Below are 26,380 nucleotides of genomic sequence, written 5' to 3' on the forward strand. Positions count from 1 at the left end.
TTTGCAGATAAATTTTTTATCTGCAAAAATCATAAGTACAAAACAGAGTGACAAAGATTTTCACATTTTGTGCATTTCTTTGGTCACTTTTTAGCATTTGGATGAGTTACTCTTCACTGATGATTTTTGTGTGAACCTCCCGGCTCTTCACCCGCAGCTTGTTGACCTGGGACTCAGCAATGTCAGCCCGTTCCTCGGCCTCTTCCAGCTCGTGCTGGAGCTTGCGGAATTTGGAGAGGTTGACATTGGATTGTTCCTCCTGAGAATAAATGGAAATGCATTTAAGAGGGGGAAAAGTTCAAAATTTCTAGTTTCTTAGATCAGTGGGTCTTGAATTTATTACGTAAAAATGGTTCACTCTAGTATACCTTTTTTTAGCCTAGAGAAATGCTCTTGAATTAAAAAAAAAATTAACTTCTCTCATGCTTCTGAAGTCATGGGTAGCAAGGAAGGACAGGTGACATTTGTCTCCAAGTTGTTCTAACTAAAAGTTCTCTTTTTATAACATCTAAGCATCTCAGGTGGTGGTGGTGGTTTAATCGCTAAGTCGTGTCCAACTCTTGTGATCCCATAGACTGTAGCCTTTCAGGCTCCTCTGTCCGTGGGATTCTCCAGGCAAGAATACTGGAGTGGGTTGCCATTTCCTTCTCCAGGGGATCTTCCCAACCCAGGAATCAAACCCAGGTCTCCTGCATTGCAGGCAGATGATTTACCAACTGAGCTATGAGGGAAGCCCAAACTACTGCTAAATATGCCAGCTTTCCAGCCTCTTATTCTTTCCCCTTACCTCCCAGAATTCTGAGAATGGAACCAGACCTCTTAAAAATACATGTATACAATTTGTATTATACCAAGCTAGCACCCTTGACTATATATTATTGTCATGCTAAGTCGCTTCAGTTGTGTCCGACTCTGCGACCCTATGGACTGTAGCCTGCCAGGCTCCTCTGTCCATGGGATTCTCCAGACAAGAATACTAGAGTGGGTTGCCATGCCCTTCTCCAGGAGATCTTCCTGACCCGGGGAACAAACCCTCATCTCCTGTGACTCCTGCATTGCAGGTGGATTCTTTACCACTGAGCCACCAGGGAAGCCCCGTAAATTATTATTGTCACTTGAGTATAAATTATTGCCACTTAATGCAGTTTAAAAATTAAACAGGAAGTTGTTTGCCAAGACAGTCTATGTGTTCCCTGATTACATGAATATTTGAACACATAGCAGTAAATTTGAGAAGGCCAGTTCTAGTTTAGTCTCTAGTAGTCATTCTTTTTTTAAAGGCTCATTAAGAACTGTCCAAAGTAAGGCTTTCCAATTTAGAATGTTTAGAAAACTTTGAGTCACTTAAAAATAGAGCTTGAGAAAACCCCCAGATGGCCCTCTTGTAAGTGAAAGAGTAGGAGCCAGAGAAATGTTCTCTCTCTCTCTCTCAGACCTTAGATCAGGGGGAAAACAAAACCAGAGATGGTCAGAGGAACTAATTTGTGATATTTAGGTATGTATCTATTCATACTTTTATACCTGGGAAATTCATATTTTTATTATTAGTTCACATAATTCACAGGCTGAGGAAATGAGGTGAGGTGGAATGCTGAGGATCTAGTGGTTGGAATATAACCAAGACCTTCTGAGACTTGATATTTAAAGGTTTACTTGACACTTTCACTTGTGTATGTATAATGGTATCTCAAAGAGTGTTTCCAAAACAGAATTCCTATTTCCTTCTTGGCCTACATGTGTTCCTTCCTTAGTTCCTCATTTTAGTAAATTTATGTCATGCAGCTAGTTACTCAAATCACAAATGTGATTAATTATCCTTGTTTTCCTTTCTTTGTCTTTCCAAGAAAAAACTTATTAGTATATCTTCTAGTTTTGACCTCCAAAATATATCTTGAATCTCTCTACTTCTGTTTTCTCCACAAGCCACTGGACCACTTGAAAATCCTCCTGAAACATCTTCTTGTACCTAATAGTGTTGTTTCACTATCCATTCTCCAATAGTAGTCAGAATTCTTTTTTTTTTTTTTTAATATAAATCAGGGCATGACCAACCCAGCTTAAATCCTGCTGTGACTTCCCCAGTGTTCCACTGTACCTCGAAAAAAACCAGACTTCTTATCATTGCCTAGAAGACCCCATGACCCACCCCCTGCCCAGGGCGGGGGATCTCTATTGCTGTTCCCCTATTCTTTCCACCTCTCAAACCAGGCTCTTTCCCACTCAATAGATTGGCATTGCTGTTCCTCCTTCCTAGAACACTCTCCCCTATCTCGTCAAGTGGTTGGTTTCTGTTCATTTGTCACATCTTCATTGAATCATCTTTCATTGATCCTTCCTTATTTTACCCTTATTTCTTTCACCCCTTGAACTAAATTGGCTTGAATATATCTGAGAACAGGAGGCAGCCCCATCACCCTGAGGGGGTCTGAACTCACCGCTTCCTCAGCTTGTCTCTTGTAAGATTTCACCTTTGCTTGCAGTTTATCCACCAGATCCTGGAGCCTGAGAATGTTCTTGCGGTCCTCCTCAGTCTGAAATATTTTCAAGAGTGAGTTTCTTGAAAGCACAGATGCCATCCCATTTTGTTGTTTATTTGGTTTTTGATCCCTTATAGCCGAGGGGAAAACAGAGACAGGGTATTTTCCTTACCTGGTAACTGAGCTCCTTCACTCTTCTCTCATGTTTGCGCAGACCCTTGACAGTTTCAACATTGCGTTTCTGTTCACTCTCAACTTCTGCTTCCAGTTCACGTACCTGCAAGAAGATGAGTATTTTAGAGATGTTCACTGTGGTCCATTCACTCAGTGGATTTCTTCTTCAGATGAACCATAATGCTGCTTTTACTCTGCTTTATATGTAGTATACGATGCCCTAGTCTAGTCACCCCCTTTATAAGCTCTCACAAAGAATATCTCTTCTGAATCTTTGTATGCCCCACATCATCTAACAGTGTGAGGTTCTAAAAAAAAAAAAATCATGCATTAGATTAGAATGAGATGGGAATAGGCTGATCAGAAGACCCACCCTGGCCTCCAGCTTCTGGATCTGCTTCTTCCCGCCCTTCAGGGCCAGCTGCTCAGCCTCGTCCAAGCGGTGCTGCAGGTCCTTCACCGTCTGCTCCAGGTTCTTCTTCATCCGCTCCAGGTGGGCGCTGGTGTCCTGCTCCTTCTTCAGCTCCTCAGCCATCATGGCCGCCTGATTAACAGTAATACAAAACCAGTTGAGAGCTGACAGGCCATAAAAATTCTAGCTTGACGACCTGGCATGACCCTCTGCTCACATCAGTGATGGCCTTCTTGGCCTTCTCTTCAGCGTTGCGAGCTTCCTGGATAATGTCCTCCATCTCTCCCTGGATTTGAGTGATGTCTGTCTCTAGCTTCTTCTTGGTGTTGATCAGGCTGGTGTTCTGGTTAAAATGCCAAATTTAGAAATATTAATACATGAGAGCAAAATCAGGGTGTCCAATGTTCTAATGAACCCACAAGCTAATTAATTAAGGTAACTAATTAGTATCCCTTCTTGTTCCATATATTTTTACAAGACAGTCAACTCTGAATGTCATAGTTCGTATTAATAAAAATATTTGTTAATTCAAAAATATTACATATTTTAAACTTCAACCCCCCATATAACACTGTGAATAAATTTTTAAATAATACGGAGATTAGAGCAAGATTTTCACTTCCAGTATCTTTTGCTGTTCTGTTATGCCCACCTGGGTGTGCAGAAGCTGGACGCGCTCACTGGCATCCAGGAGCTCCTGCTCCGCCATCTTCCTGCTCCTCTCTGTCTGCTCCAGGGTGGCCCTCAGCTCCTCGATCTCAGCCTGCAGCAGGTTGGCTCTGCGCTCCACCATGGCCAGCTGCTCCTTCAGGTCCTCCTGGCCCCGCAGAGCATCATCCAGGTGGAGCTGGGTATCCTGTGGAATGAACGATCATTGAGACACCTTGTTCTCAGGGCTGCAGTCACCCACCTGCACTGGGACCATCTCCTGAACCCATTTACCTTGAGGATGGCTTGGGTGTTCCTGTAGTTCTTCAGGGCCTCAGCAGCCATGCGGTTGGCGTGGTTCAGCTGGATCTCCATTTCATTGAGGTCTCCTTCCATCTTCTTCTTGAGCCTGATGGCGTCATTCCTGCTCCTGATCTCAGCATCCAATGTGCTCTGCATGGACTCCACGACTCTAATGTGGTTCCTCTTCAGCTGGTCAATTTCCTCATCCTTTTCAGCAATTTTCCTGTCAATTTCAGACTTGACCTGGTTCAGCTCCAGCTGGATGCGCAGGATCTTTCCCTCTTCATGTTCAAGAGATGCCTTAACAACAGCAAGGGGGTGACGTTAGCAGGGAATGGAAGTGTTTAGTATTCTGGAGATAGGAACTAGCTCCTACCTTTGTGCTACCATAATGCATCTTTATTCCACTGTTACAGAAATTTCTGCAATGTGGAGTTGTTGGTTTTATATAATTCTATCTTCCCAGCTAGCTCATGCCCTGGAGTTCAGGGCCCTGACCTCATCTTTGTTTTCTCAGTGTCTAGTGCATAGTTTCTGATGTCCAGTTATGCTTGTTGTATGCATGGTCAATTTTCCATCCTCATATTTATTATTACAGAGTAGAAATTATTTTTCTTTTCTCTTGATTCACCTGTTCTTGCATGTATTTGATCTCAGTTGCTCTCAAAATGGTTTTAGAGTCTACAGTAAAATGTGTACCTCTGCCTCCTCTAAAGCAGCCTGAATTTCAGACTTCTCTTGTTCCACTTGCTTCTTTACTTTCTCCAGTTCATGGATACGTTTCCCTCCTTCTGCGATCTGCTCTGTGAGGTCAGAGATCTCCTCTGTTGGTGAAAAAAATTTAAAAATTCATTCAGTGAGGAAAACATTCTTTCAAGTTCTTTGTTGAAGAAAAGGTAAGGTGTACTCACGTTGCAAGTTCTTATTTTCCCGCTTCAAGGTTTCCAGTTGGTCTAAGGACTCCTCATAGGCATTCTTGATCTTGAACAGCTCTGTGCTAAGGGAGCGAGACTCCTTCTGGGAGGCTTCAAGTTCAGCATGAGTTTCTTCATACTTCTGTTTCCATTCTGATAGGATCTGAGGGGCAAGGAATGGTCAAGAAGTTTGGTGGAGAAGGTTGGATGGGATGAAACCATTTTTTCTGGCAGCTTTCAAACAGAGTTGAGATGGTCGGGGACTGAAAAATAATTATGAATGAGAAGAGTAGAAACCATAGGAGTCCCCCCTCCTCCCCACCTACTTATGGCAGGAGCTGCTAAGCACAGCCCTTGGATGGTTTGAACAGGCACACGGAAGGTGACCAGCTGCCCTCAGTCACACATCAATGCTGAGGCAGAAATTGGTGCAGAAGTTACCTTGTCAAAGTTCCTTTGCTTTTTGTCCAGGGCTGCACAGGCAGCATTTGTCCTCTCCACGTCAACCATGAGGTCCTCAACCTCATTCTGGAGCCGCTGCTTGGTCTTCTCAAGGGAGGCGCATTTGGCGTTCACAGCTTCTACGTGTTCCTCAGCATCCTGCAGACGCTGGGCCAGCTTCTTCCTAAAATGTGCAATAAATGCTCACACAGATACTCTTCTAAGGCATCCACTAAAATGTTATCATTCCTGTCTGGCTGTACAGTATTCACAGAATAAATGACTAGATCTCTGCTTAAGTTTTCTCTTGAATAAGCAGGTCCCTTCCTTAAACTTTTTGTAGAATAAGATTCTCCCTGTTAAGGTCAGTCTTGAACTTTTGATTGCATTTAAATCTTTATATAAAAATGTTTTCTTTCTGATTGCAGAATTTAATGTCTCCTTTTTAATCTTTAACAATAGATTTCTTTTTCCCTCTACAAGTAGCTGTACTTTTACATCTCAAAGGAGGAGCTGTGGTTTAAAGCCAGATGTTTTTTTCTCTTACATACCTATCACTTTGGATCAATTTTTCCATTAGTGACTAAGAAGGAGGAAAAGCTCAAGGCCGTACAATTGACTCTTACTCTATATACACTTGTGTAGGAATGATGACATCAAAAGTTTCCTTTTTAAAAAATAATCATTCAGCTTCCTGTTGCCCATGTCCTTCTTCCTTCTACCCTCTAACTTAATTTCTTTTCCTAGATAACCTAGAGTATTTGTTTTACTTGCTTAAGTTTATATCATGCATGATCTATTCCTAAGTTTTTGTTTGGGGAGCAATGGGCATTTGTTCATGTGTTGCTTAATATCAGGTGCACTTTGATTGTTATCTCTATTTCCATTTTAAGTAAGTCTAGAACATACTTGGCCTCCTCCAGCTCCTCCGTGCGTTGGATGGCATCTGTCTCATACTTGGTCCTCCACTGGGCCACCTCGCTGTTGGCCTTGGACATTGCCCTCTGCAGCTCGGCCTTACCCTCCTGCTCCTCCTCATACTGTTCCCGCAGCAGGTCACAGTCGTGACGGGCTGACTGCAGGGCATGGGCCAGGGCACTCTTGGCCTGAGAACATAGCAATTGGTGACTTAATTTTATCATCTTTAAAGTGATGTTTAATGAGACAGGTGCTTAGGGCTGGTGCACTGGGATGACCCGGAGGGATGGGATGGGGAGGGAGGTGGGAGCGGGGTTCAGGATGGGGAACACATGTAAATCCATGGCTGATTCATGTCAACGTATGGCAAAAACCACTACAATATTGTAAAGTAATTAGCATCCAACTAATAAAAATAAATGAAAAAAATAAATAAAACAGCAGAGATGCTCTGATAAAAATAAATAAATAAATAAAGTGATATTTAGTCCCTAAGCTCCTGTAGGCCACCAGAAGAAAATCTGTAGAAGTAAGCAGAAAACAACCTTAAAAGCAAGTGTAATGACAGAAACAACAACAGTAATAAGTAGGGCTAACCTTTATCTCCTCTTCCAGCTGCCTTTTCAGTTCTTCAATCTGTTGTGTGAATGCTTGTTTGCCCCTCGAGAGCTGAGAAACTAGTGCATCCTTTTCATCTAGCTGGCGTGAGAATTCACCTATAAAGACCAAGAACCAGAAAACTCAACCTTACTTTGGAAATTAAAACTCTTAAGTTACAAACTGGAGCGGGGGAAAGGGAGCTAGGGTTGAAACATGATGCAGAGTGCAGATTACAGCAAACCACTAATTTCTACTTCAATCCTGGTGAGCACATCCATGTGAAAAATGAAAAGTAGGGAAGACTTTAAGGCAGATTACACTCTTCTGAGCAACATAAAAGATTTCAGGATATATTTAAAATTGTTTGATCACAGTAGAAATTGATGAAGAAATATGTGAAAAGAAATATAAATCAGACTAACAAAAAGCATTCCAGTGTTTTTTGTCTATGGCAATGGTGTTGTACTAGTTTACCTTCCATTGAAACTTGACTGAAACAGAATTTATTCTGTGGGATGTAGGAGACTTTGAGCAGCACCCTTTGAACTGATGTTCAAAGAAAAATCCTAGAAGAATTTTTATATTGAGACAGTCAAGTGTCCTTCCACCCCAAGAATGAGTTGGTTTGTGGATAACAAATCAGTTCCTAAACTAAGTGTCATTTAAGTTTGTCTCCCATTCTTTAAGCATCATAATTTGAAAATACACCAAACAGTTGACCCTTGAACAGCCAAGGGATTTCAACCCTTTGAGCAGTTAAAAATCCATTTATAACTTTACAGTCAGCCCTCTCTGTCCACACCCATGAACTCAACCAACTGTGGATCACCTAGTATTATAGTACATTTTTATTGAAAATAATTCACGTATAAGTGGACCCACACTCTTCAAACCCATGTTGTTCAAGGGTCAAATGTATTATGTTAAAAAGAGGGAAAACACTTTCAGCACCATTTTTGAACTGATAACCTGGAAGCCTTAGCTCTTTAACATTTAATAAGAAGCACAACTTCCAATTTTTTTCATACCACTAGATTACCAGGAGCAAACATGTAATGAAGAAAAGAAACTACAAGGGGCATTTTGATTCTTTGAGAAGACAATTTTTTCTTTTCATGAAATGTATTTACCACCTGTATAACAGTAATAAAAACCTTACTTGAGTTTTGTTCTAGAAAGAACAATATTTGAATGAATATGAAAGAGTAAAAGTGGTTCTCCAACAATTTGATCTACCCATTGCTTTACTGGTTCAAATGACCCATAAAGCAATTTCCATCTCGTTACCTCTCACTTGGGGAGGCAGAACTTCGGTAGAAATTTGGACAAGTTGGTATATACAGGGAGGAGTAAATGCAGAGACTCTCCAGTTTGAATAATCAGAACTCTTTGAACCTCACTTGCACGCTCCTGGTTAGACTGTGGTCCTGAATAGTTCCCTACTTAACTGTGGTGTTACCAGAAATTGTCAAGACTTCAGGGAAAAGACTGGAGTAAGCATTCTTGGACAGGTCATTTCTCTGCTATCATAATCTGACATCGTTAAAATGGGGATAACATTACACAGACTAATGAGGGTAAAAAAGTAATTAATGTGTGGAGGCATTTTGAAACATGAAAGTAAATACTGTTGTTGTTGTTCAGTTGCTCAGTCATGTCTGACTCTTTATGACCCTGTGGATTGCAGCATGCCAGGCCTCCCTGTCCCTCACAATCTCCCAAAGTTTGTCCAAGTTCATGTCCATTGCATTGGTGAATACATATCCAAGCCAGTGGTAGCTAAGGTGTTCATATTAGCAGCACCTCCCATGACCTCAAGTAACTCAGTGCAGGGTTTATCAGCCAGTTGAGAATCCAAGGTAAACTGGTCATTCAAAGTCAGGACTGGTAGATGCCCACCTGATTCTGTCTGCAGACGCGCTCTCTGAGTCGTCAGGTCATTGATCAGCCGCTGCTGCTCATCCTCCTTTGTCTTAAGTTCACTCAGTTGATCCTCTAGAGTGCGGCACATCTTTTCGAGGTTTCCCTGCATTCAAAAAGTGGTAGATGGCATCATCTCAAGTATTTGGATCATGGAAATCTGTAGTAATCCCAGGATTCCATAGGAGCTGCTGTACTCATTTCCTTTGAGAATAAGTTATCTTTACAAACAAAACCACCTGAGGCCTTAGACTGTGAGGGAAAGAGTCATAAGGTAACAGTCTAAACCTACTGCCATGAAATTGTCTTCTGACTCAAACCTTTACTCAGCTGGCTTATCTGTGATATGAGAATAGTGATAGTCAATGATTCAGCTCATGAAATTTTTTTTTGAGAAATTATGTATTTGTGCTTAAGGGGAAAACAAAGAGCCTACTCAAGGTGAGGTGTTTTTAAAATTTCAAAGTATACCATTGAATTGTATTTTTTATTGGAAGGAACTTGAGTTTTCAGGATGCACAGTCTTGGGATACAGCTAGTCTCATCTAAGAGGGAACATTCAGCCCCATCACACTGGGGTTACCCCTTCCTGCCACTAGCCTCTGGTCATAGTCTCATCCTGCCAATTGCTAGTGATTCCTGAAAGGCTCGCTCTCACCTGTCCCACAGAAATCTCTTTTAAGACTTAAATCATGATTGTACCTTGGCTTTGGAGACAGTCTCCATGTTGCTGGCCAGGTCATCAATCTCCATCTTCATCTCGCTCTTCTCCTTCTCCAGCTTCTGCTTGACCCTCTGCAGGTTGTCGATCTGCTCCCCCAGCTCGGCCACACTGTCCGCGTGCTTCTTGCGAAGAGCGGCCGCCGTGGCCTCGTGCTGCAGCGTGGCCTCCTCCAGGTCCCGGCGCATCTTCTGGAACTCGGCCTCGCGCTTCTTGTTCATCTCAATCTGGGCGGAAGTGGCCCCGCCGGCTTCTTCCAGCCGCTCGCTGATCTCCTCCAGTTCCCGAGAGAGGTCTGAGCGCTGCTTCTCTGCTTTGGCGCGGGAGGCGCGCTCGGCCTCGATCTCCTCCTCCAGCTCCTCGATGCGGGCCTGGAGGTGGGGAGAAGCTCATCATGAGCTCCTTTGAGTTGGTAATTTTGTCATGTTGCATGAGACTGATGGAAACCATGGACTTACCTGTAACTCCTTGATCTTCTTTTGCAACTGCATCGCGAGGGCCTGTTCATCTTCAATCTTGCTTTGCAGATTGCTCATTTCAAACTCCTTCCTGTTAGGAGAGCAGCATGTTAGCTCACGCTGTGTCCTCTTGCCAGTCTTCTTTTCTATGTGTAACTGAACATTTTTGTGTGGCTGGTGATGAGGAAGTGCTAAGTGGGTGTTTTACAAGTCAGAAATGTACCATTTTCATTAAATCAAAAGTCAGAGATGTTATTTTTTTTTCTGTGTGCCGTGAAGTAATATTTTTGAGATCCAGACAATGAGCAGGTTACAATCGTATTCTCTCATACTCACTTTTTGAGTTTCTCATCCAGTTGCTGCTTATCATTTTCTATATCCATTGTGGATTCTTGGGCCAGTTTTAAATCACCTTCCAGTTTCCTCTTGGCTCTCTCTAGGTCCATGCGAAGTTTCTTTTCTTGCTCCAAGGACCCCTCAAGCTGAATGTAAATAATGTTGAGTCAAAGAATTGCTTAGCTACTTTCAAAGAAAATTTCCTTGACAGTCATAGACTTACATCGTCCACTTGCTGCTCTAGCTTGGTCTTAGCTTTGGTCAGAGTGTTGACTTTGTCCTCTTCTGCCTGCAGGTCATCCAGGGTCTGCTGGTGGGCCTCCTGGAGGGCCTTCTTCTCCTTGGTCAGCTTGGCGATGTTTTCATCAAGACCTGCCATCTCTTCTGTGAGGTTTTTCACCTAGAAAGGTTAAGAAAGAGATTATCTCTGCTGCAAAGCAGCCTAATTAGATGGCAGAGTCTCTATATGCTGTGTAGAAGTGTATTTCATACCTTATTCTCTGTGGCATGTTTCTCCTTCTCAACCTTGGCCAGTGTCAGTTCAAGGTCATCTATGTCTTTCTTCAGTTCCGAACATTCGTCCTCCAGTTTCCTCTTCTTGGCCGTCAGCTCAGCATTGATCTCCTCCTCATCCTCAGCTCTCTCAGTCACCTCCTTGATCTTAGCCTCCAGCTGGATTTTGGTTTTAATCAGCTGGTCACATCTTTCCTCTGCATCAGCCAAGGCATCAGCTTCCTGAGAAGGGATGGTAGACACTTTTAGGTCTTGTTCTGTGGACCTTTTCAGATTTTATAAGGATTGAAACCAAATAAGTAAATTGTACTTTAAAGCTTTAGGTTAATTTTTACTAGTTTTCCATCATTTAGGAAATATTTATTGGGTATTTAAGGCACTGGAGATTTTTTAAAAGGAATTTAAGTTACAATTCCTGGTGAAATTATAATAAAATAAACTTACTAATGATGAGTTTCAGGATACACTACCCAAAATATGTTACCTTGGCACAATGAATTTCTTAAGCTAAAGGAGTTTGAGAAAAGAGCAGAAATAGGAAGACCACTCTGAACTATTCCTCTTGCCCCTTTTCCCTGAAACAAGTCATTAACCTTCTACGTGGAAGTTCCCCTCTCTGTACTGGGAGGGAAGAAGGCATTCTTATTACAAGAGATGGGGAATTTAGGGCTGAGAAGGCTGTATAAACAAATTTTGTTAAACTAACTCTTATCTTTCTGTTTCTTCATCACTTATTACCCCAGTCCAGGCCCCCTTGTCTTGTCAGTTCTTCACGTATTTATCATTTCTTTGTCTCAAAGGTATAAAAGCTTCACGTTCTGGTCACTTCTTTGGGTTTTCAGTCTCTTGTGAAGGCTTACATATATACATAAAAATAAAGTTTGTATGTTTTTCTCCTATCAATCTATCTTTGTCAGTTTAATTTTCAGACCTAGCCAAGGAACCCTAAGAGGGTCAATGAAATTTTTTTACTCCCCTACATGATAACCCATGTTTGCAGTCAGATTCTTTACCAGCTGAGCCACCAGGGAAGCCCAAACCTGATTCCCATAATTTCAGTTAGCTGTCTTTATTTAGTATTGTTTTCCAGAAAGGTTTAGTAAATGAAAAAAAAAAAGAAATGGTTGGAGCATATTATACTGGGAGGAGTTAATTCCCATGTAGTTATTCCTTGATTTTTGAAGGTATGATAAATTTGTCCTCAGTTTGAAAAACCTTGGACTCCATAAACCACAAGGGAAGTCACAGTGCCAACCCAAGTATTTATAATTCACTTTTATTTTTTCTAGTTATGTGTCTAAAACCTGTGCACTCCCTAGAAGCAATGTAGATTCCCTTCTGAATTCAGAGAACTAGAGAGTAACTTTTAACATTTCTGTTGTTGATTTCATTGGTGGCAGCTGAAATTTTCTTGTCATTTGGGTCACAGAAATGGGATAGACAGTGGTGTTCACCAAATATCTCTTCTCAAGCCTCTGGAGATTTCTTAGGACATCAGAACAAGAGCATTAGCTCATGCTTTGCCTAATGGACACTATTTATAGAAAGTACTGCCATTATCTTGGCAATGATCTTATTTTTTCAGGTATTGGAGGGTTCCTAAAGAGATAGTTGAGAGGGAAGTTGCCAGGGGGCCACAGATTTAAAAATTCACAATATTGGTTTCCAATTGGTACATTTTCATCATAAAGTCTCCACCCTCTTCACTGTCTATATTGTTCTTTCTTCACTGTTCTTATTTGCATTTTTCAGTGGGGAGAATCTTAGGGAGCAAAGATCACTTTATTTCCTGCCCATATTCTGCTAGGAAAAACACCAGGGGCAAAGGAAAATCACTCTTATTAATCTCTTCTCAACAGCATGGAATCCTCTGACAGAGCTGTTCATAGTACTGCATATGAAATTTTATGGAACACTTTGAGGATGGGAATTAGGAAAGACTGGTGATCAGTCCCTCAATAAGGTGCCATCTAGACTCTCCCCTAGCAGCTGCTGAATTGGAATTTTAGCATCAGATAGTAGACAATGGATTCTGATACTCACAGACTGAACCTGGAGCTGCAGGTCATTTTTCTCTTGTGTCAGAGTCACCATTTTCTCTTCAAGTTCTTTCCTTTTTGCTTCTGACTTAGCCAGCTCTTCTTTGGTCTTCTCAAATTCTTCCTTCATGTTGGCCATTTCCTTCTCTGTCTCTGCACTCTTGAGGAGGGGCTTGATCTTGAAATACAGCTTCATCCAGGGCCAGTGCTTGACGTTCATGAAAGCACGGACATTGTACTGGATGCAGAAGATGGATTCTCTGTGATAGGAGCAGAAATGTTCAAAGTCAGGTATATCAGGAAACAGAATTACAGGTCATAGGCTGATAGGGTTAGAAAGTTTCCCATATAGTACCTCCTCTCCACCATCTTCTGGTACTCCACTCTTGCCAAGAACCCTCTGCATCTGGCCTGGGTTCGGGTAATCAGCTGGGCCAGCTTTTCATCTCGCATCTCCTCTAGGAGCCCCAGAAGACCAGCTTTGAAAAAGACCTGTGCATGGCCAGAGTTGCAGATCAGAAACTTTATACAGACTCCAAAGGGACAGACATAGTGCCAGGTGGGCCTTAGAGACTATTACCTTGGTGTGACCAAATTTATACTGGGTGTGATCAACATCAATGGATGCAAGGAGTTTCTCAGAAGCCTTCTTGCTGTCAATGAATTGTCCTTCAGGGATTGCACTTGCATTTAAAACCTTGTATCTGTTTGAGCCAAACAAATAAGTGATATAGCTGTTGTCACCAACAAGAACTCTTTCTGCCTTACTACAGAAACAGTTGAACTGCTGGGTAGTCTAACACACATAACCAAGTAATCATATCTACCCCTTTATCTATTCTTTGTATATTCAAAGGGTGTCAAACTTTTGGTATATCAATATGGAATTTGTTAAATTTGTTGCTTTTTCCAGTTGTAATAGAAGTTATAAAGGATAAGCTTATTTCACTGAAAAATTCAATAACAAGAACCTTGTAAAATAATTCACAGTGAGAAAGTCTGACCTTTGTTTGAAGTCTGCGTACAGGATTCTGCTGGGGAAGCCCTTCCTGCAGATACGGATGCCCTCTAGCACGCCGTTACACCTCAGCTGGTGCAGGACCAGCTCGTGCTCCATGGCCCCTAAAAGAAAAAAGATATGTTTTCCATAGAATAGTCTCCTGAGAAGTCACGCTGGAGCTTGTCTGGGTATCAGAAGTGCCTTACCAGGAGTTTTAGTTTCATTGGGGATGATGCAGCGTACAAAGTGGGGGTGAGTGCTCCTCAGGTTGGTCATCAGCTTATTCAGATTCTCCTGTGGACCCATATGCATATCTGGTTAAAAATGCACCATTTTTATGCATTCATATGTATAGACATAATTGTCACCATCCATGACATTTGTTTAATTCCAGTGAATAGTATCTAGATTGAATTTGCCAAGGGTTGTCTCTGAAAATAGCTCTACTTTCCCTATCTTTGTGCATTATAAACTTGCTGTTGAAGTGGTTGTTCATTCCTGTAGAATTTTCTAGTATATGTTGTAAATTTATGGCATTTTAACATATGTAAGTACTCCACCCATTATGTTTTACCGAGATATGGAGTCTGATTTACAAATTCAGAGTCTTCCTCCAACTCACCCCTTTCTTTCTTTTCCCAACTTTTCAATTGTATCTGCTTCTCTAGCACACATTTATTCTTTATAATTACATAGCTGTGCTCTCCTGCTGGTTTCATAGAAAGGGATCTTACAATGCCTGCTTCTGGGAATTGGCAGAAAATGGACAGCCATATTACCAAGTGTGAGAGATCATTCACCCTATGGAAATCCTGAGTTTTCAGAATAACTGAAACTTCAGTTATTAAAGATAGAATTCTGAAAAGATAAATAAATTTTCCTTAAGAGGTGTTTCTTAGCACACCTTTTCTGATTTCTTATTTTCTTCTTTTAGAACAGCCTCCAAATCCTACCACTATTTTTCTATCCTCACCTTTCAAAATCCAGTCATTTTAGTTCTGTGCCAAGATATACCTAAGCCTCTACCTCAGTTAGACGCCCCCAGAAACTCAAGAAAATCTCCTGATTTGCTTTTCCAAGAAGAACCTTTTAAGTATCGAATGACTATATTTCCCAGCCCCAATATTAAATTTTACTATCTTATACTGAGTCTGACCTCTGGCACCTGTGTTTCCTATCTGATGACTATCTCTTCCAAGTTACCTCAAACCTTCCTGAGAGACTCAGTGCTACTGCCTCTGCTGCCCTGTCTTCTTGAGTTACATTCAGTTCTAGAATACTTGCAAGACTACTTCCCCTTCCCCACACAGTAAATTAGTATTTAATTTCCGGAATCTAATTAGAGAAAATGGAGTTCGTACCCTGAAAAGAGCAGACACGGTCTGGAAAGAAGAACCCTTCTTCTTGCCACCTTTCTTTGCACCGCCCTCTGAGGGGAAGAGAAACCACAGGCACTCATAGTATAGGCTTTCTTTGTCTCAGTTTTATACCTTAAATAAAGATGAATTCTGTTGGTAATTACCTGCTTCTGCAGATGCCGCGCCAGAGAACAGGAAAGCCAGAGTCTTCACTGAAGACTTCTGGTACAGCCCAACCACCGTCTCATTCAGGGGGTCCTTGTTCTTGTCCAGCCAGCCAGTGATGTTGTAGTCCACAGTGCCCGCATAGTGAATGAGGGAGAAGTGGGCCTCAGCCTTGCCCTTGGCAGGTTTGGGTTTCTGGAAGTTGTTGGACTTTCCAAGATGCTGTTCATAAAGCTTGTTCTTGAAGGAGGTGTCTGTGGCCTTGGGGAACATGCACTCCTCTTCCAGGATGGAGAAGATGCCCATAGGCTGAGAGAATGAAAAGAAACATGCCACTTGAATTGTCTGCCTGCAGAAATAATGGGTAGCATTCTGATCTGACTTGAGTAAATACATTATATCATTCTTTACAGTTAGTGAAAACTCATTTCTTCGGTCAGAAGTTGTTAAATGGCAAGTATTAATTGGGTGCCTATCAACACCCAGGTGTGTGCTGGGCTCTGGGATATGATGGGGAGTAGGATGAATAAGGAAGGACCTCTGGTGGAGTTTGTGTCTTTGCCCCAAAGCCTTGGAGCAATGTTTCTCCAAGTGTGACTTGCAAATAGGTTGTGTCAGAAACACCTGGTAAAAATGCAGATTCCAAGGCTCTACCCCACCCTTACCCAAAACTATTTCTAAGAGTGAGTTTAGGGGAATGTGCAGGTTTACTCAGTACTTGCAGGGTCTTTGGCACAACTGAGAGCCCCTGCTTTAAAGTGCTAGGAACTCCACCTTCAAATGCCAGCAGTGATGACTCCAAAACTGACAAAGAAATAAGTGAATCATGCTCTCCTCAGAGCTCTTTAATAAGGAAAGATGGTTTAAGAATCAGACTTGTCATCAGACTATGAGGAAGGGTAGAGTTCTGGACTCTAGGAAAGACTCAGTCTCCTTTCATCAGATCATCTCCCTCAGAGTTGGCCAAAGGACCTTCCCTGATCTTAGTTACCAATAGAAACCTTTTACCAGAGTGTGCAGTGAGATTTGTGATTTTCTTTTAAATACGGGTCAGCAGGGTGACCTGTGGTCTGAGAAAGGAAAGCGAACCTTCTCGATGAGCTCGATGCAGGCGGCCAGGTCCATCCCGAAGTCAATGAACTCCCACTCAATGCCTTCCTTCTTGTACTCCTCCTGCTCCAGCACGAACATGTGGTGGTTGAAAAACTGTTGCAGTTTCTCATTGGTGAAGTTGATGCACAGCTGCTCGAAGCTGTTGAACTAAATAAGTAGAAAATACAAATGAACATTCTTCTCGTGATAACAGCTTCTCCTCGAAAGGACTCTTCTTACACAGTTAGCCTAACTGCTCCCTGCATGAAAACACAACCTGACTCAGAGCGATGTCCCCATACACAGAGGTCAAAGAGGTTCCGAGACACGGGTGAACCTGGCAAATACTAGGCTGAGCGAAGGAAGCCAGGTTCAAAGCTCTACGTAGTTTATGATGCCATTTACATGAAATGTCCAGATTAAGCATGTCCTTACAGACAGGAAACAGATTTCTAGGGGGTGAAGTAAGAGGGAAATGGGAAAGAGGTTGCAGGTTTGCACTGTCCTTTGCACTCTTATTTGAAAACTTGTGGATTACTCTTCATATTGTTGCTTGGCACCAGATTATTCCTCTCTTCCCATGTTGGGTTGAGGATTTCTGAAAATGGTTTTGTTCCTAAACCCAGAAAATCTCATCCAGTGTCTATGAGTGCACTCAGAGAAAGGTGTGGAGATGGGACCTCTGGATCAGACACACCTGAGACACTGCTGTTGGGGAGGAGACTTGGATAAACTGTGTGGGAGGTATTCTGTCTTAGGCAGATGAATTTGAGTGTCTTTACCATGCCATTTCCATCCCCTAGACTGGCCGTATTGGAGAAGGAAACGGCAACCCACTCCAGTGTTCTTGCCTGGAGAATCCCAGGGACGGTGGAGCCTGGTGGGCTGCCGTCTATGGGGTCGCACAGAGTCGGGCATGACTGAAGCGACTTAGCAGCAGCAGCAGCAGCAGCAGACTGGCCATGGAGGGCAGGTGAGGATCTCTGAATTGTGCTTTGAATTTGTCATTATCTTCCCCGTGGCCATCTTTTCTGACATTGTCACCCTCATCACCTTCTTTATCATTTACTAAATGATAAACTATGTGCTGGGGGACAGTGCTTAGGTCTTTAAATCCAGAAATCTTGTAATGGCAAAAGATTTACAGAAGTAAGTGTGTTATCTGGAGCTTTCTGTACAGGTCCTAGGTGAATTTACCCTGTTTGGGGTCAATACCATTTTCATTATCTAAGTTCACAGAGGCTCAGTTTGAGCCCACATGTATCTTATCCCAAAGCTGATGTCCTTTCATGCACTTTTGATCTCCTTTCAAGTGTCAGTTCAGTTTGTAGTGTAGCTATTTTCATGGATTTTTTTAAAAAACATTTACTGTGGCAGCAAGATTTGTAAGTTTTCCTCCAGCAAAGTTTCTGCTTACTCACATCAAAGATCTCAAAGCCAGCAATGTCCAAGACCCCGATGAAGTACTGCCTGGGCTGCTTGGTGTCCAACTGCTGGTTGATGCGGACGACCATCCACAGGAACATCTTATCATAGACGGCTTTGGCCAGAGCACCCACTGCATTATATACCTTCATGGACAGAGTAATGATCATGGCCATTAATAAAGGCATGATGTGAAGGCCTGGGAAGGATGTGACTCACAGAGGTTGTGCCCTTACCTGCTGCACAGTCTGGCCTTTAGTGACAAACTCATTGCCGACCTTGACTCTGGGGTAGCAGAGGGCTTTGAGCAGGTCAGCAGAGTTCAGACCCTGGAGGTAGGCGGCCTTGTCAGCAACTGCAAAGACACAATTCAGACATCCAGCATGGCCTACTGTGGCCCCACAACACCTAGGGGCAGAGTAAGGAGGGAATCACTGCTATGTGGGGTTTGGTTTGTGTGTCCATCAGATGCTCAGGTGTAAAGGAGACATGAGTTTGGAGTTGCCTATTTTCTCTCGCTTAACCCAGTTGGGGGTTCATTTGGTACCTTCAGTGCCATCTGGCTCTGCTTGCTCCTCACGCTGCTTTTGCTTGAATTTCAGGTTCCCATAATGCATTACTGCCCCCGTGAGCTTGTAGATGGACACTCTTTCATCAGAAGTGAAGCCCAGGATTTCAATGGCACTCTGCCAGGAGAGATGAGAAGACAGAATTAGGACATAAGACACGAACTTATTCAGGAGACTTTATACTGTGTCCTGAATCACACCTACAGCAGGGTTGTCACTGTCATTCCCATATATAACAACTCATTTTAAAAACTGCATGTGAAACTTACATCTGTGGCTATCAGCTCTTCTTGGTCATCAATGCTAGGGACTGAGATCTCCCCTTGACTCACAAAGGCGTAATCATATGGGTTGGTGGTGATGAGGAGCATTTCTGGGTACATAGAATTCAGGGTGTATGTTTTGCATTAGAAGGGACTAGTAAAGATGTTAGCTTTTAACTTAATACATTTAAGTTCTTGCATACCAATTAGCTCTGGCTTCTTGTTAGACATGATCTGATAAAAAATATGGTAGCTTCTTTCTGCCTTCAGCTGGAAAGTGACTCTAGACTTCTCCAGAAGATCTGCAATGGCAAGTGGACATGGGATTAGAGGGAAAACTGATAAAGTTCTTGAAGTGACTTTGGTTCTTGGGGTCAGTAACTAAAAATTTCATTGGCCCCTTGTGATTTCAGCTGAATGGTCCCATGAGGTACCACATAATTTTGTCTTTACCACTGTGGTTACTCTTACCCCTCTTGAAGGAAACTCATGTTCTCTGGCTCAAGACATATTCACCTCTCATGCAGAGGATCCTTGACATTTTGGGTATAATTGATTCTTGATAACCTGTTCCTCCTCAGGGTCTCTGCTCACTTTATAACAGGGGGGTTATTACTAAGAGCAACATTTATCAAGTTCACACTAAGGAAGAAATCTCATACACTAAACCCAACTAATGCACCCCTAATCTTAGTCCTTTCTTAGAAAAATTTGAAATGTCTTGTGAGGCTGGAATCCTTCTGACAAGCCCAGCAACTCCTGGTAGTTTCTGCAGCCCCTGACTGAAGTGGGTGAAACACACCATTCGCTCTAGTTAGACTGGCATTTCCCAGGGGCGTGTTTGGCAGTGAGTGGTGTTGCACAGGCTCCAGGCCCAGCAGGAGTTGTAAGATGTCCCTCCAATCCATCACTGTCACTCTGGATTCTGCTTAGGAGGTCCTGTTACTCACATGTTTCAATATCAGCAGAAGCCAGTTTCCCTGTGGTACCGAAGTGGATCCTGATGAATTTACCCTTGCAAGTGAAAAAGACGATGTTAGATATAAAACTGGAAGCACACAGTAAAAGAGATTGAAATAATAACACAGACAGCCCTCTCTGGCATCTAAAAGAACACCCTTCTGTGACCAGAGACTTACAAAGCGAGAGGAGTTGTCATTCCTCACGGTCTTGGCGTTGCCAAAGGCCTCCAGCAGGGGGTTGGCACTGATGATCTGATCCTCCAGAGTCCCCTGCCAAGGCAAAAGCAGTGCTCACATCTGGGGCTTGGCAGTTTCTCACCTGACAGCCCACACGCTGACCTGGCAACCTGACCCACCTGCATTTTGCCTGAAGTTGGTTCCTCCTTCTTCTTCTCCCCAGTGACTGCAATTGTTGCAAAGTACTGGATGACACGTTTCGTGTTCACAGTCTTCCCAGCCCCGGATTCTCCGCTGTCAAACAGTTATCAAATATATGTGAGAATTTAAGCTCTATGACAAGTGGAACTGCTTCCCTCATCACCCTTAACTATCCAATGTGCCTGTCTTTATATGTCTTTGTCAGAGCCCCCTAGGTTTTTCTCTTCAGCCCGTGTTTATCTCGTATTATTTCTGTTGCTTTACATTGATGAAAAGCTGAGACATTCAATCATTAATCATGCAGCACTTGTTTCTTGAGCACTTAAAATGTGTCAGACTCTCTTCTATGTGCTGAGGAAGGCTTGAGGAGTCCAAGAAGCAGCTACTCAACCATTATGTAGAAAATGAAATGATTAGTAAAAACTCTCTGAAGCAATGCATGCGTTCTTTTGCTTCCTTAGACTAAAGAAACTCCCAAGTTAGGTCTTTGAAGGAATAGACATTCCTTGAAATGAACCACTGGTAATATTCACAAAGTGTCCAACCTTTAGAAGGTGTATATGCTTGCTGTCCAGTACTGGGTTCTGGCCATGTGCGGACATAGCGTTCTACATCTAATCCCTGGAAAGCTCTGGGACTTTTAAGGTTGGTCTAGCAAATGATGTAATTTGGGACATTGCTATTTTACATTCAGATGCAATCCGAACCTTATAATAAGTAATAACAATATTTAGTTCCTGGCTGATTTGCCATTGCTTTAGTATGGGGGCATGAACTAATTATTCCTTTGATTAGTAATTTTCCCAGTGAAAGTAAAATTGGAGTGTCAGAATAATAATACATACGTGATCAAGATAGACTGATTCTCTCGATCTAGAAGAAAAACAGTGGACAATCAGCTTATCTACCAGTTACTTACACAGAACTTCCTACAGGGAAACATTGAGGGCATTGAGTATAAATGTCATATTCAGGAGAATCTTTCAGCATATTATTATAAAGGTACATGTGATGTTGTTATATCTCTCAAGTTGGGGAAGAGAAACGTTAAAATGTTGTCACATTTTAAACTCCTTGAACTCCACAGAAAGTGTGTCCTTCTGGTTTAAAGGAAAGAGCAATTCTTTCCAGAGGCACAGTTGTTATCTCTAGGCTCCAGTGGCCTGCTCTTCATGGACAAATGCATATAACTGAGAAATGCACAGTACACTAAGGATTCAGACTGTATTTCATAGTTCCAAACAGTGTTAATTAGGCCAAGATTGAGATTTAGTTTCTAAATGGATCAATCTCACACAGACACACAAACACACAAACACACATCTGTCTGTCGCAAGATCCCAGACTGCAACCCTAACTCTGATCAGGCTTCCCAGAGTAGGCCACTGGGTCAAAGACAGATCAGAGAGGATGCCTTAATCAGAATAAAGTCCTTTGGAGAGGGGCCAGTAGCAACTTCCATTTGAATGCTGTAGTCCCCCAATACCATTTCATTCAGAGAGAGGCTGCTATCTCTGAATTGGGTTCTGATAACTTTAAAGACATAACAACACTTCTTAAACCGTCTAATTCAAAATCAACAAGAAACTTGGGTACTAAACTGATTGAACATAAATTTTTCATTTCTGTTCAGACAATACTATTCAGCTCTAACTTAACCTTTTTTATTACTTGAATATATAAAATGAACCATGCATTTCTCAGCAAGGAGACTGTAAACAAATTAAACTTAATTGGGTTGGAGCAGCAGCATGGTCTGGTAAAGTCGTGGAGGTGGAATCAGGAGAACCGAGGTTTTTTCCCCACTTGACAGTGTATGCGTGTCTGTTCTTTCCTCACTTTTGGTGTGCAACTAAGTGGCTTGGATTTGGATTTGGTTATTTCTAAGGGTCTTTGTATGTTTTAGCTTCACCGTTTTGTGATTATAGATGGTGAAATAATTTGTATGAAAAATAGCCAAGGCTCGTACCAGTCAGCATGAACTGATAGGCGTTGTCAGAGATGGAGAAGATGTGGGGCGGGGCCTCCTGGCGCTTTTTGCCTCGGTAGGCCGTCACCACCTCTGCATTGTACACGGGCAGCCACTTGTAGGGGTTGACGGTGACACAGAAGAGGCCTGAGTAAGTCTGCACCATAAAAAAAAGGAATATAATTGTTTCATGAGGACACTAATACTGGTTTTCAGAATGTTAACCGCCTGCATGAACAGGGGCATGAGAACAAACTCACGTAGATCATCCAGGCTGCATAACGCTCTTTGAGGTTGTACAGCACAGCGGGCTCGTGCAGGTGGGTCATCATGGCCATGTCCTCGATCTTATCAAACTTGGGAGGGTTCATGGGGAAGACTTGGTCTTCTTTCACAGTCACTGTCTGTCAAGTCAAACAAGAGAAGCCAGGTCAATAAATAAGTGTCAGCTCCCCTAACTGGCAGTGGAGCCCCATCTCATCCCCTCCAGATGCTCTACTCACCGCTCCAGCTTCGGTCTTGGCTGTCACCTTCCCCCCTTCTCTGCTCTGCACGACTGCTTTCACAAAGGACTCCTTAGGGTCCGCCACAAAGACTGAGGTCTTGGCATCAAAAGGCTTATTCTGGGCCTCAATGCGCTCCTTTTCAGACTTTCGGAGGTAAGGAGCAGCCTCCCCAAAAATAGCCATTTCCTGGTCTGAACTCATGGCTGCAGTTTATTGATGGCAGCCCAGTCAAAGACCCTGCCTGGCAGAGGAAGAAAACATTACAGAAATTCAGAAACTGGACCATTAGATTCATGTTTTAAAAAAAACACAACAAAAACCCAACCTTATTCCTTGACAAGTTGAACACTAGCCTCTTGTTGGGTATGACTACATCCCTGGCTTGGCTGGAGGTGAAATGTCAGTCTCTGTTCTGTACCATTGCTGACAGATACTTATTTGGCAAGAGACTGTTGGTTCTGGCTCATCTTCTACACGATATTGTAACTCCTTTCTCTGTTTCTTTTCCATAAAAGAAAGGCGCCTATCATCAGCTTATACAGAACACAATCCTAAAATGACAGCAGGGATTTCTCAAGTTCTTTCACCTGTCTTCCAATCAGATTACAGGGACTTTGCAGGCTGGGAGTATGTTCCTTCTACAGCATCCTTCACACCTCTTAGAACACATGCTGGGTGTGGGTAGGGATCAGAGTTGGCTTTATAAATTAAAAGATCAATACAACTATGTTGCTAAAGTTATAGGAACTATTTAGTGCATGGTGAAAACTTTTTCATTATAGATTTGGAATTTACTAGGACCACCTAATAATAATGGAAAGCATAAATGTGAGGAGCTTTGTTTTGCATTGTTCAGTTAAAAATATCCTGTTTTTATATCCACTACTCTTGTTCCTGTGCCATAATTTTGAGAAACTCAGCTTCTTCACCTGTCTTTAGTATTTCTCAAAGACATTAGTTATTACTTAAGTTTTCTTGCTTTATTACTAGTATTCTCATAAAAATTTCAGGAAACTTTTTCTTTTCAAAATCTGTCTCTTGTCACTTTAACATTTATTAATCCTGTCAATAAGAATCATATATAACCTATTTTATAATTTTTAAAAAGATATTTTATTGAGAAATACTCAAAGCACTTGAGTAGTCTTCTCAATATTTTTCTATTCAAGTACAGTGGTTTGGATAGCACAATTAAAATCCTTTGTCTAGACTTTCCTGGCAGTGCAGTGGTTGGGACTTCACTGTCCAGTGCAGGGGATGCAGGTTCAATACCTGGTTGGGGAACTAAGATGCCAAATGCCTCGGGGCCAAAAACCCAAAGCATGAAACTGAAGCAATATTGTAACAAATTCAGTAAGACTTTAAAAATGGTCCACAGTAAAAAATATTTTTTAAAAATCTTTTGTCCTACTAAAAATGCTCACAATCATTTTTCGTATCATATATTTTTTTAAATGTTCATTTTAAAGAGTGTGAAGCAGCATGCAGATTTCAACCACTTTTCCAAGTCAAAGATTCACTTCATTTTACTAGTCCAGTAACACCGCATCTCAAGGGTTTTTATATTATATACAGTGGTAAAAGTTGTAATATAGGACATTTACATTTTCTCTGTAAACGAGCAATAATGGTGTGAAATGCTGTGTTGCATATTGTAATTGAATTATTTAAAAGATAATCTGCAATGCTGGAAATAGAAAAAACAATGTATCTAAAAACTCCTGAAGCATTTTATTTATTGCAAAAGATACTGATTAATGAGAACCAGTTTCTAAAGTCTCCCTCTGAGTTTTTCAGAGAAGCATGAACAGCCATGAAATTGAAATGCTTTTATTTTGTAGCCCTTCCCCTCAACCATTCTCCAAACCACTGCAGAAGGTTTCCTACACCTTGCAAGGAATGAGAAAAACAAGCCAGTGCCTTACCTTGGAGATGCAACCTTGAAGTGGGTCAGAACTGTTAAGAAAAAGAGCAAATGTCCTGTGATTAAATGCGAACAGTTCCCAATAGTAGCAAGAATGATTCTGAATTGAGAAGCAGGAAGTGACTGGGAACACCAAAACATCTAATTAAAATTGCTGCGGAGTAAGTTGGTGCTTCGCTGGAAGGGCTCCCAGGGGCAGCAGGAGCCAGGATGTGTGGCATGCATGCGGGCAGCCAGGCATCCCTGCTGGCCCTTCAGACAGAGCCCTGTCCTCACACACACTTACCTTGAAGCTTTATGAGGAAAGACAAGTCATACTCATCCCCAGGGTACTTTTATAGGGTCAAATATGGAAAACACGTCGCCTCCTCCTCTTTCTTAAATCATATTTGGCAAAACGTGTTTTTGGCAATGAAGGTCTCCAAGCATAATTCCCTTCATATTAAAGATGTTTGGATATAATTAGAAATATTTCCTCTCACATTGGGTTAAGTGTATAAATCAATCTCCTATAAATAAGTTGAGATGTTGGCAACCTGAAAGTGGCTGCCTTTGGAATAATGTAAGGTGTTGTTTCAGAGACAGCTATGAGCTGGGTTCCCTGGACTTTGTAGCCTGCTGCTGTTGTATTTCACTGAGTCGCCTATGGGAGTCTTTTCAACTGCCTGCACAATTGCAGATATTATACTAGGGAGGAAAGTTTCTGCTCTTGACCAGAGCATCAGAAAAAGATAGTTTCTCCCAAGAAGCCATGGTTTTTTTCTCCCAATTTATTGTATTTTTTTTCAAGGATGCCTGGAAATTTAATTTTAAAACTTTCTTCATGAAGAGCAGCCAAAGATAGACATCTTCTCTTGTTTCCTTTGGTTAGTCACTTCTGATTCATTGTCAAATCATTTTTGCCAAGCTGGCAAAATCATTTTCCTTCACTTTTATTTTTTAAATGCAAGTTGCTTGTGACATCTGTTTTCTTCTATGAAACTTACCATAGAAAACATTAGAAAACGGGGCATTTCTCTGTCTAAATATGTAACATCTGTGACTTCTCTATCAGTTATCTCTGGTATATATTTCACATTTTGCTTACAAACAATGCCAGTACATTATTTTCTATTTTGATTTTTAATTTTGAAAAATTTGGCTTATCGTCTCTGTGGTCTTGCATCTCTTTATGTCAGCATTGTTTGTCTGGGACTGAGACAAAATTTGCTTAATATACCCTGTTTGGCAACCATTCCTGTATTATTGTACTGATATTTCAGTTGATTCAGCACAAAGAGGCTGCCTTATGAAAGCAGATATCTGGAGATACTGTTTGTAACAGTCACATGATTTGATTGCTGTATGGACTATCTAACCCCTATTCCTTACTTCGCTAATAATGTATTGGAGATTCCAAGAACAGAAGAGAGTTGACAAATGACACAGCAGTGTAGACATGGGGCACCTGATTGGCAGTCCAGTGTGCTTGCTGGTAACTGAGTAGGTTAAAGCCTTCAGAAAGGGTCCTTGGAGACATGAGTCTGAGAGGGGCTTCCCTAGCCTACCCTTCACCTGCTTTGTAACCACAGGTGCATCATTTGGCTTTTTTACACACTTTATCAGGACAATGTTGCATTTTCAGGAAGAGAGAACATTTTAATAATGCTCTCACTAGAGTTCTATGGGACTTTTAAGACAGCCTTTGGACTCCTCTGGATAGAGTTTCCAATAAGTAGAAAATAGACATTGGTTTTGGTCATTACTGCCAAGTTCTGAGGCACACAAGTATTTACAGGTGGTGTGGGAACACAGTGAAAGCGGCCAGGGCAGCGAGAAGTGATTCCATACCCTTCCTGAACCAGTGTGACAGTCTGAATCCAAATTACCTGGGCAACTACGTCCACACATATGAT

General features: G+C 41.9%; 1 protein-coding gene and 1 long non-coding RNA gene across 2 annotated transcripts in view; one reads left to right on the forward strand and one right to left on the reverse strand.

Moving 5' to 3' along the window:
- LOC122694735 (myosin-1) lies at window positions 1-24,881 on the reverse strand. The gene is made up of 40 exons (XM_043903851.1): window positions 24,772-24,881; window positions 24,487-24,517; window positions 22,559-22,802; window positions 22,316-22,459; window positions 22,056-22,212; window positions 20,932-20,959; window positions 20,065-20,179; window positions 19,886-19,978; window positions 19,697-19,760; window positions 18,950-19,048; window positions 18,753-18,856; window positions 18,462-18,600; window positions 18,151-18,269; window positions 17,911-18,060; window positions 16,487-16,657; window positions 15,397-15,706; window positions 15,236-15,303; window positions 14,081-14,168; window positions 13,879-13,996; window positions 13,455-13,578; window positions 13,230-13,366; window positions 12,879-13,134; window positions 10,815-11,057; window positions 10,546-10,722; window positions 10,323-10,468; window positions 9,987-10,077; window positions 9,510-9,899; window positions 8,787-8,913; window positions 6,885-7,003; window positions 6,279-6,475; window positions 5,370-5,553; window positions 4,926-5,091; window positions 4,714-4,838; window positions 4,006-4,314; window positions 3,716-3,919; window positions 3,281-3,406; window positions 3,025-3,195; window positions 2,650-2,754; window positions 2,436-2,531; window positions 1-259 (listed from the first exon to the last, which is right to left on the reverse strand). The coding sequence occupies exons 3-40, from the start codon at window positions 22,760-22,762 to the stop codon at window positions 107-109; spliced, it is 5,817 nt and encodes a 1,938-aa protein (XP_043759786.1). The 5' UTR covers window positions 22,763-22,802; window positions 24,487-24,517; window positions 24,772-24,881; the 3' UTR covers window positions 1-106.
- The window catches only part of LOC122694745, a 154,163-nt gene that overhangs the window by 39,228 nt on the left and 88,555 nt on the right, over window positions 1-26,380 (forward strand). The gene's annotated exons all lie outside the window — the stretch shown is intronic.

This window comes from Cervus elaphus, chromosome 5 (genome assembly GCF_910594005.1).
Source record: "Cervus elaphus chromosome 5, mCerEla1.1, whole genome shotgun sequence".
Lineage (NCBI taxonomy): Eukaryota > Metazoa > Chordata > Mammalia > Artiodactyla > Cervidae > Cervus > Cervus elaphus.

What these genes read in the sequence shown, in the direction of transcription:
- LOC122694735 (XM_043903851.1), bottom strand. Translation starts at nt 22,762, where the DNA reads ATGAGTTCAGACCAGGAAATGGCTATTTTTGGGGAGGCTGCTCCTTAC. An exon ending in CAAGAAGCCAGAGCTAATTG is followed by an intron (nt 18,857 to 18,949) that starts GTATGCAAGAAC and finishes CTATGTACCCAG; the next exon opens with AAATGCTCCTCATCACCACC. An exon ending in ATAAATTTGGTCACACCAAG is followed by an intron (nt 13,367 to 13,454) that starts GTAATAGTCTCT and finishes GGCCATGCACAG; the next exon opens with GTCTTTTTCAAAGCTGGTCT.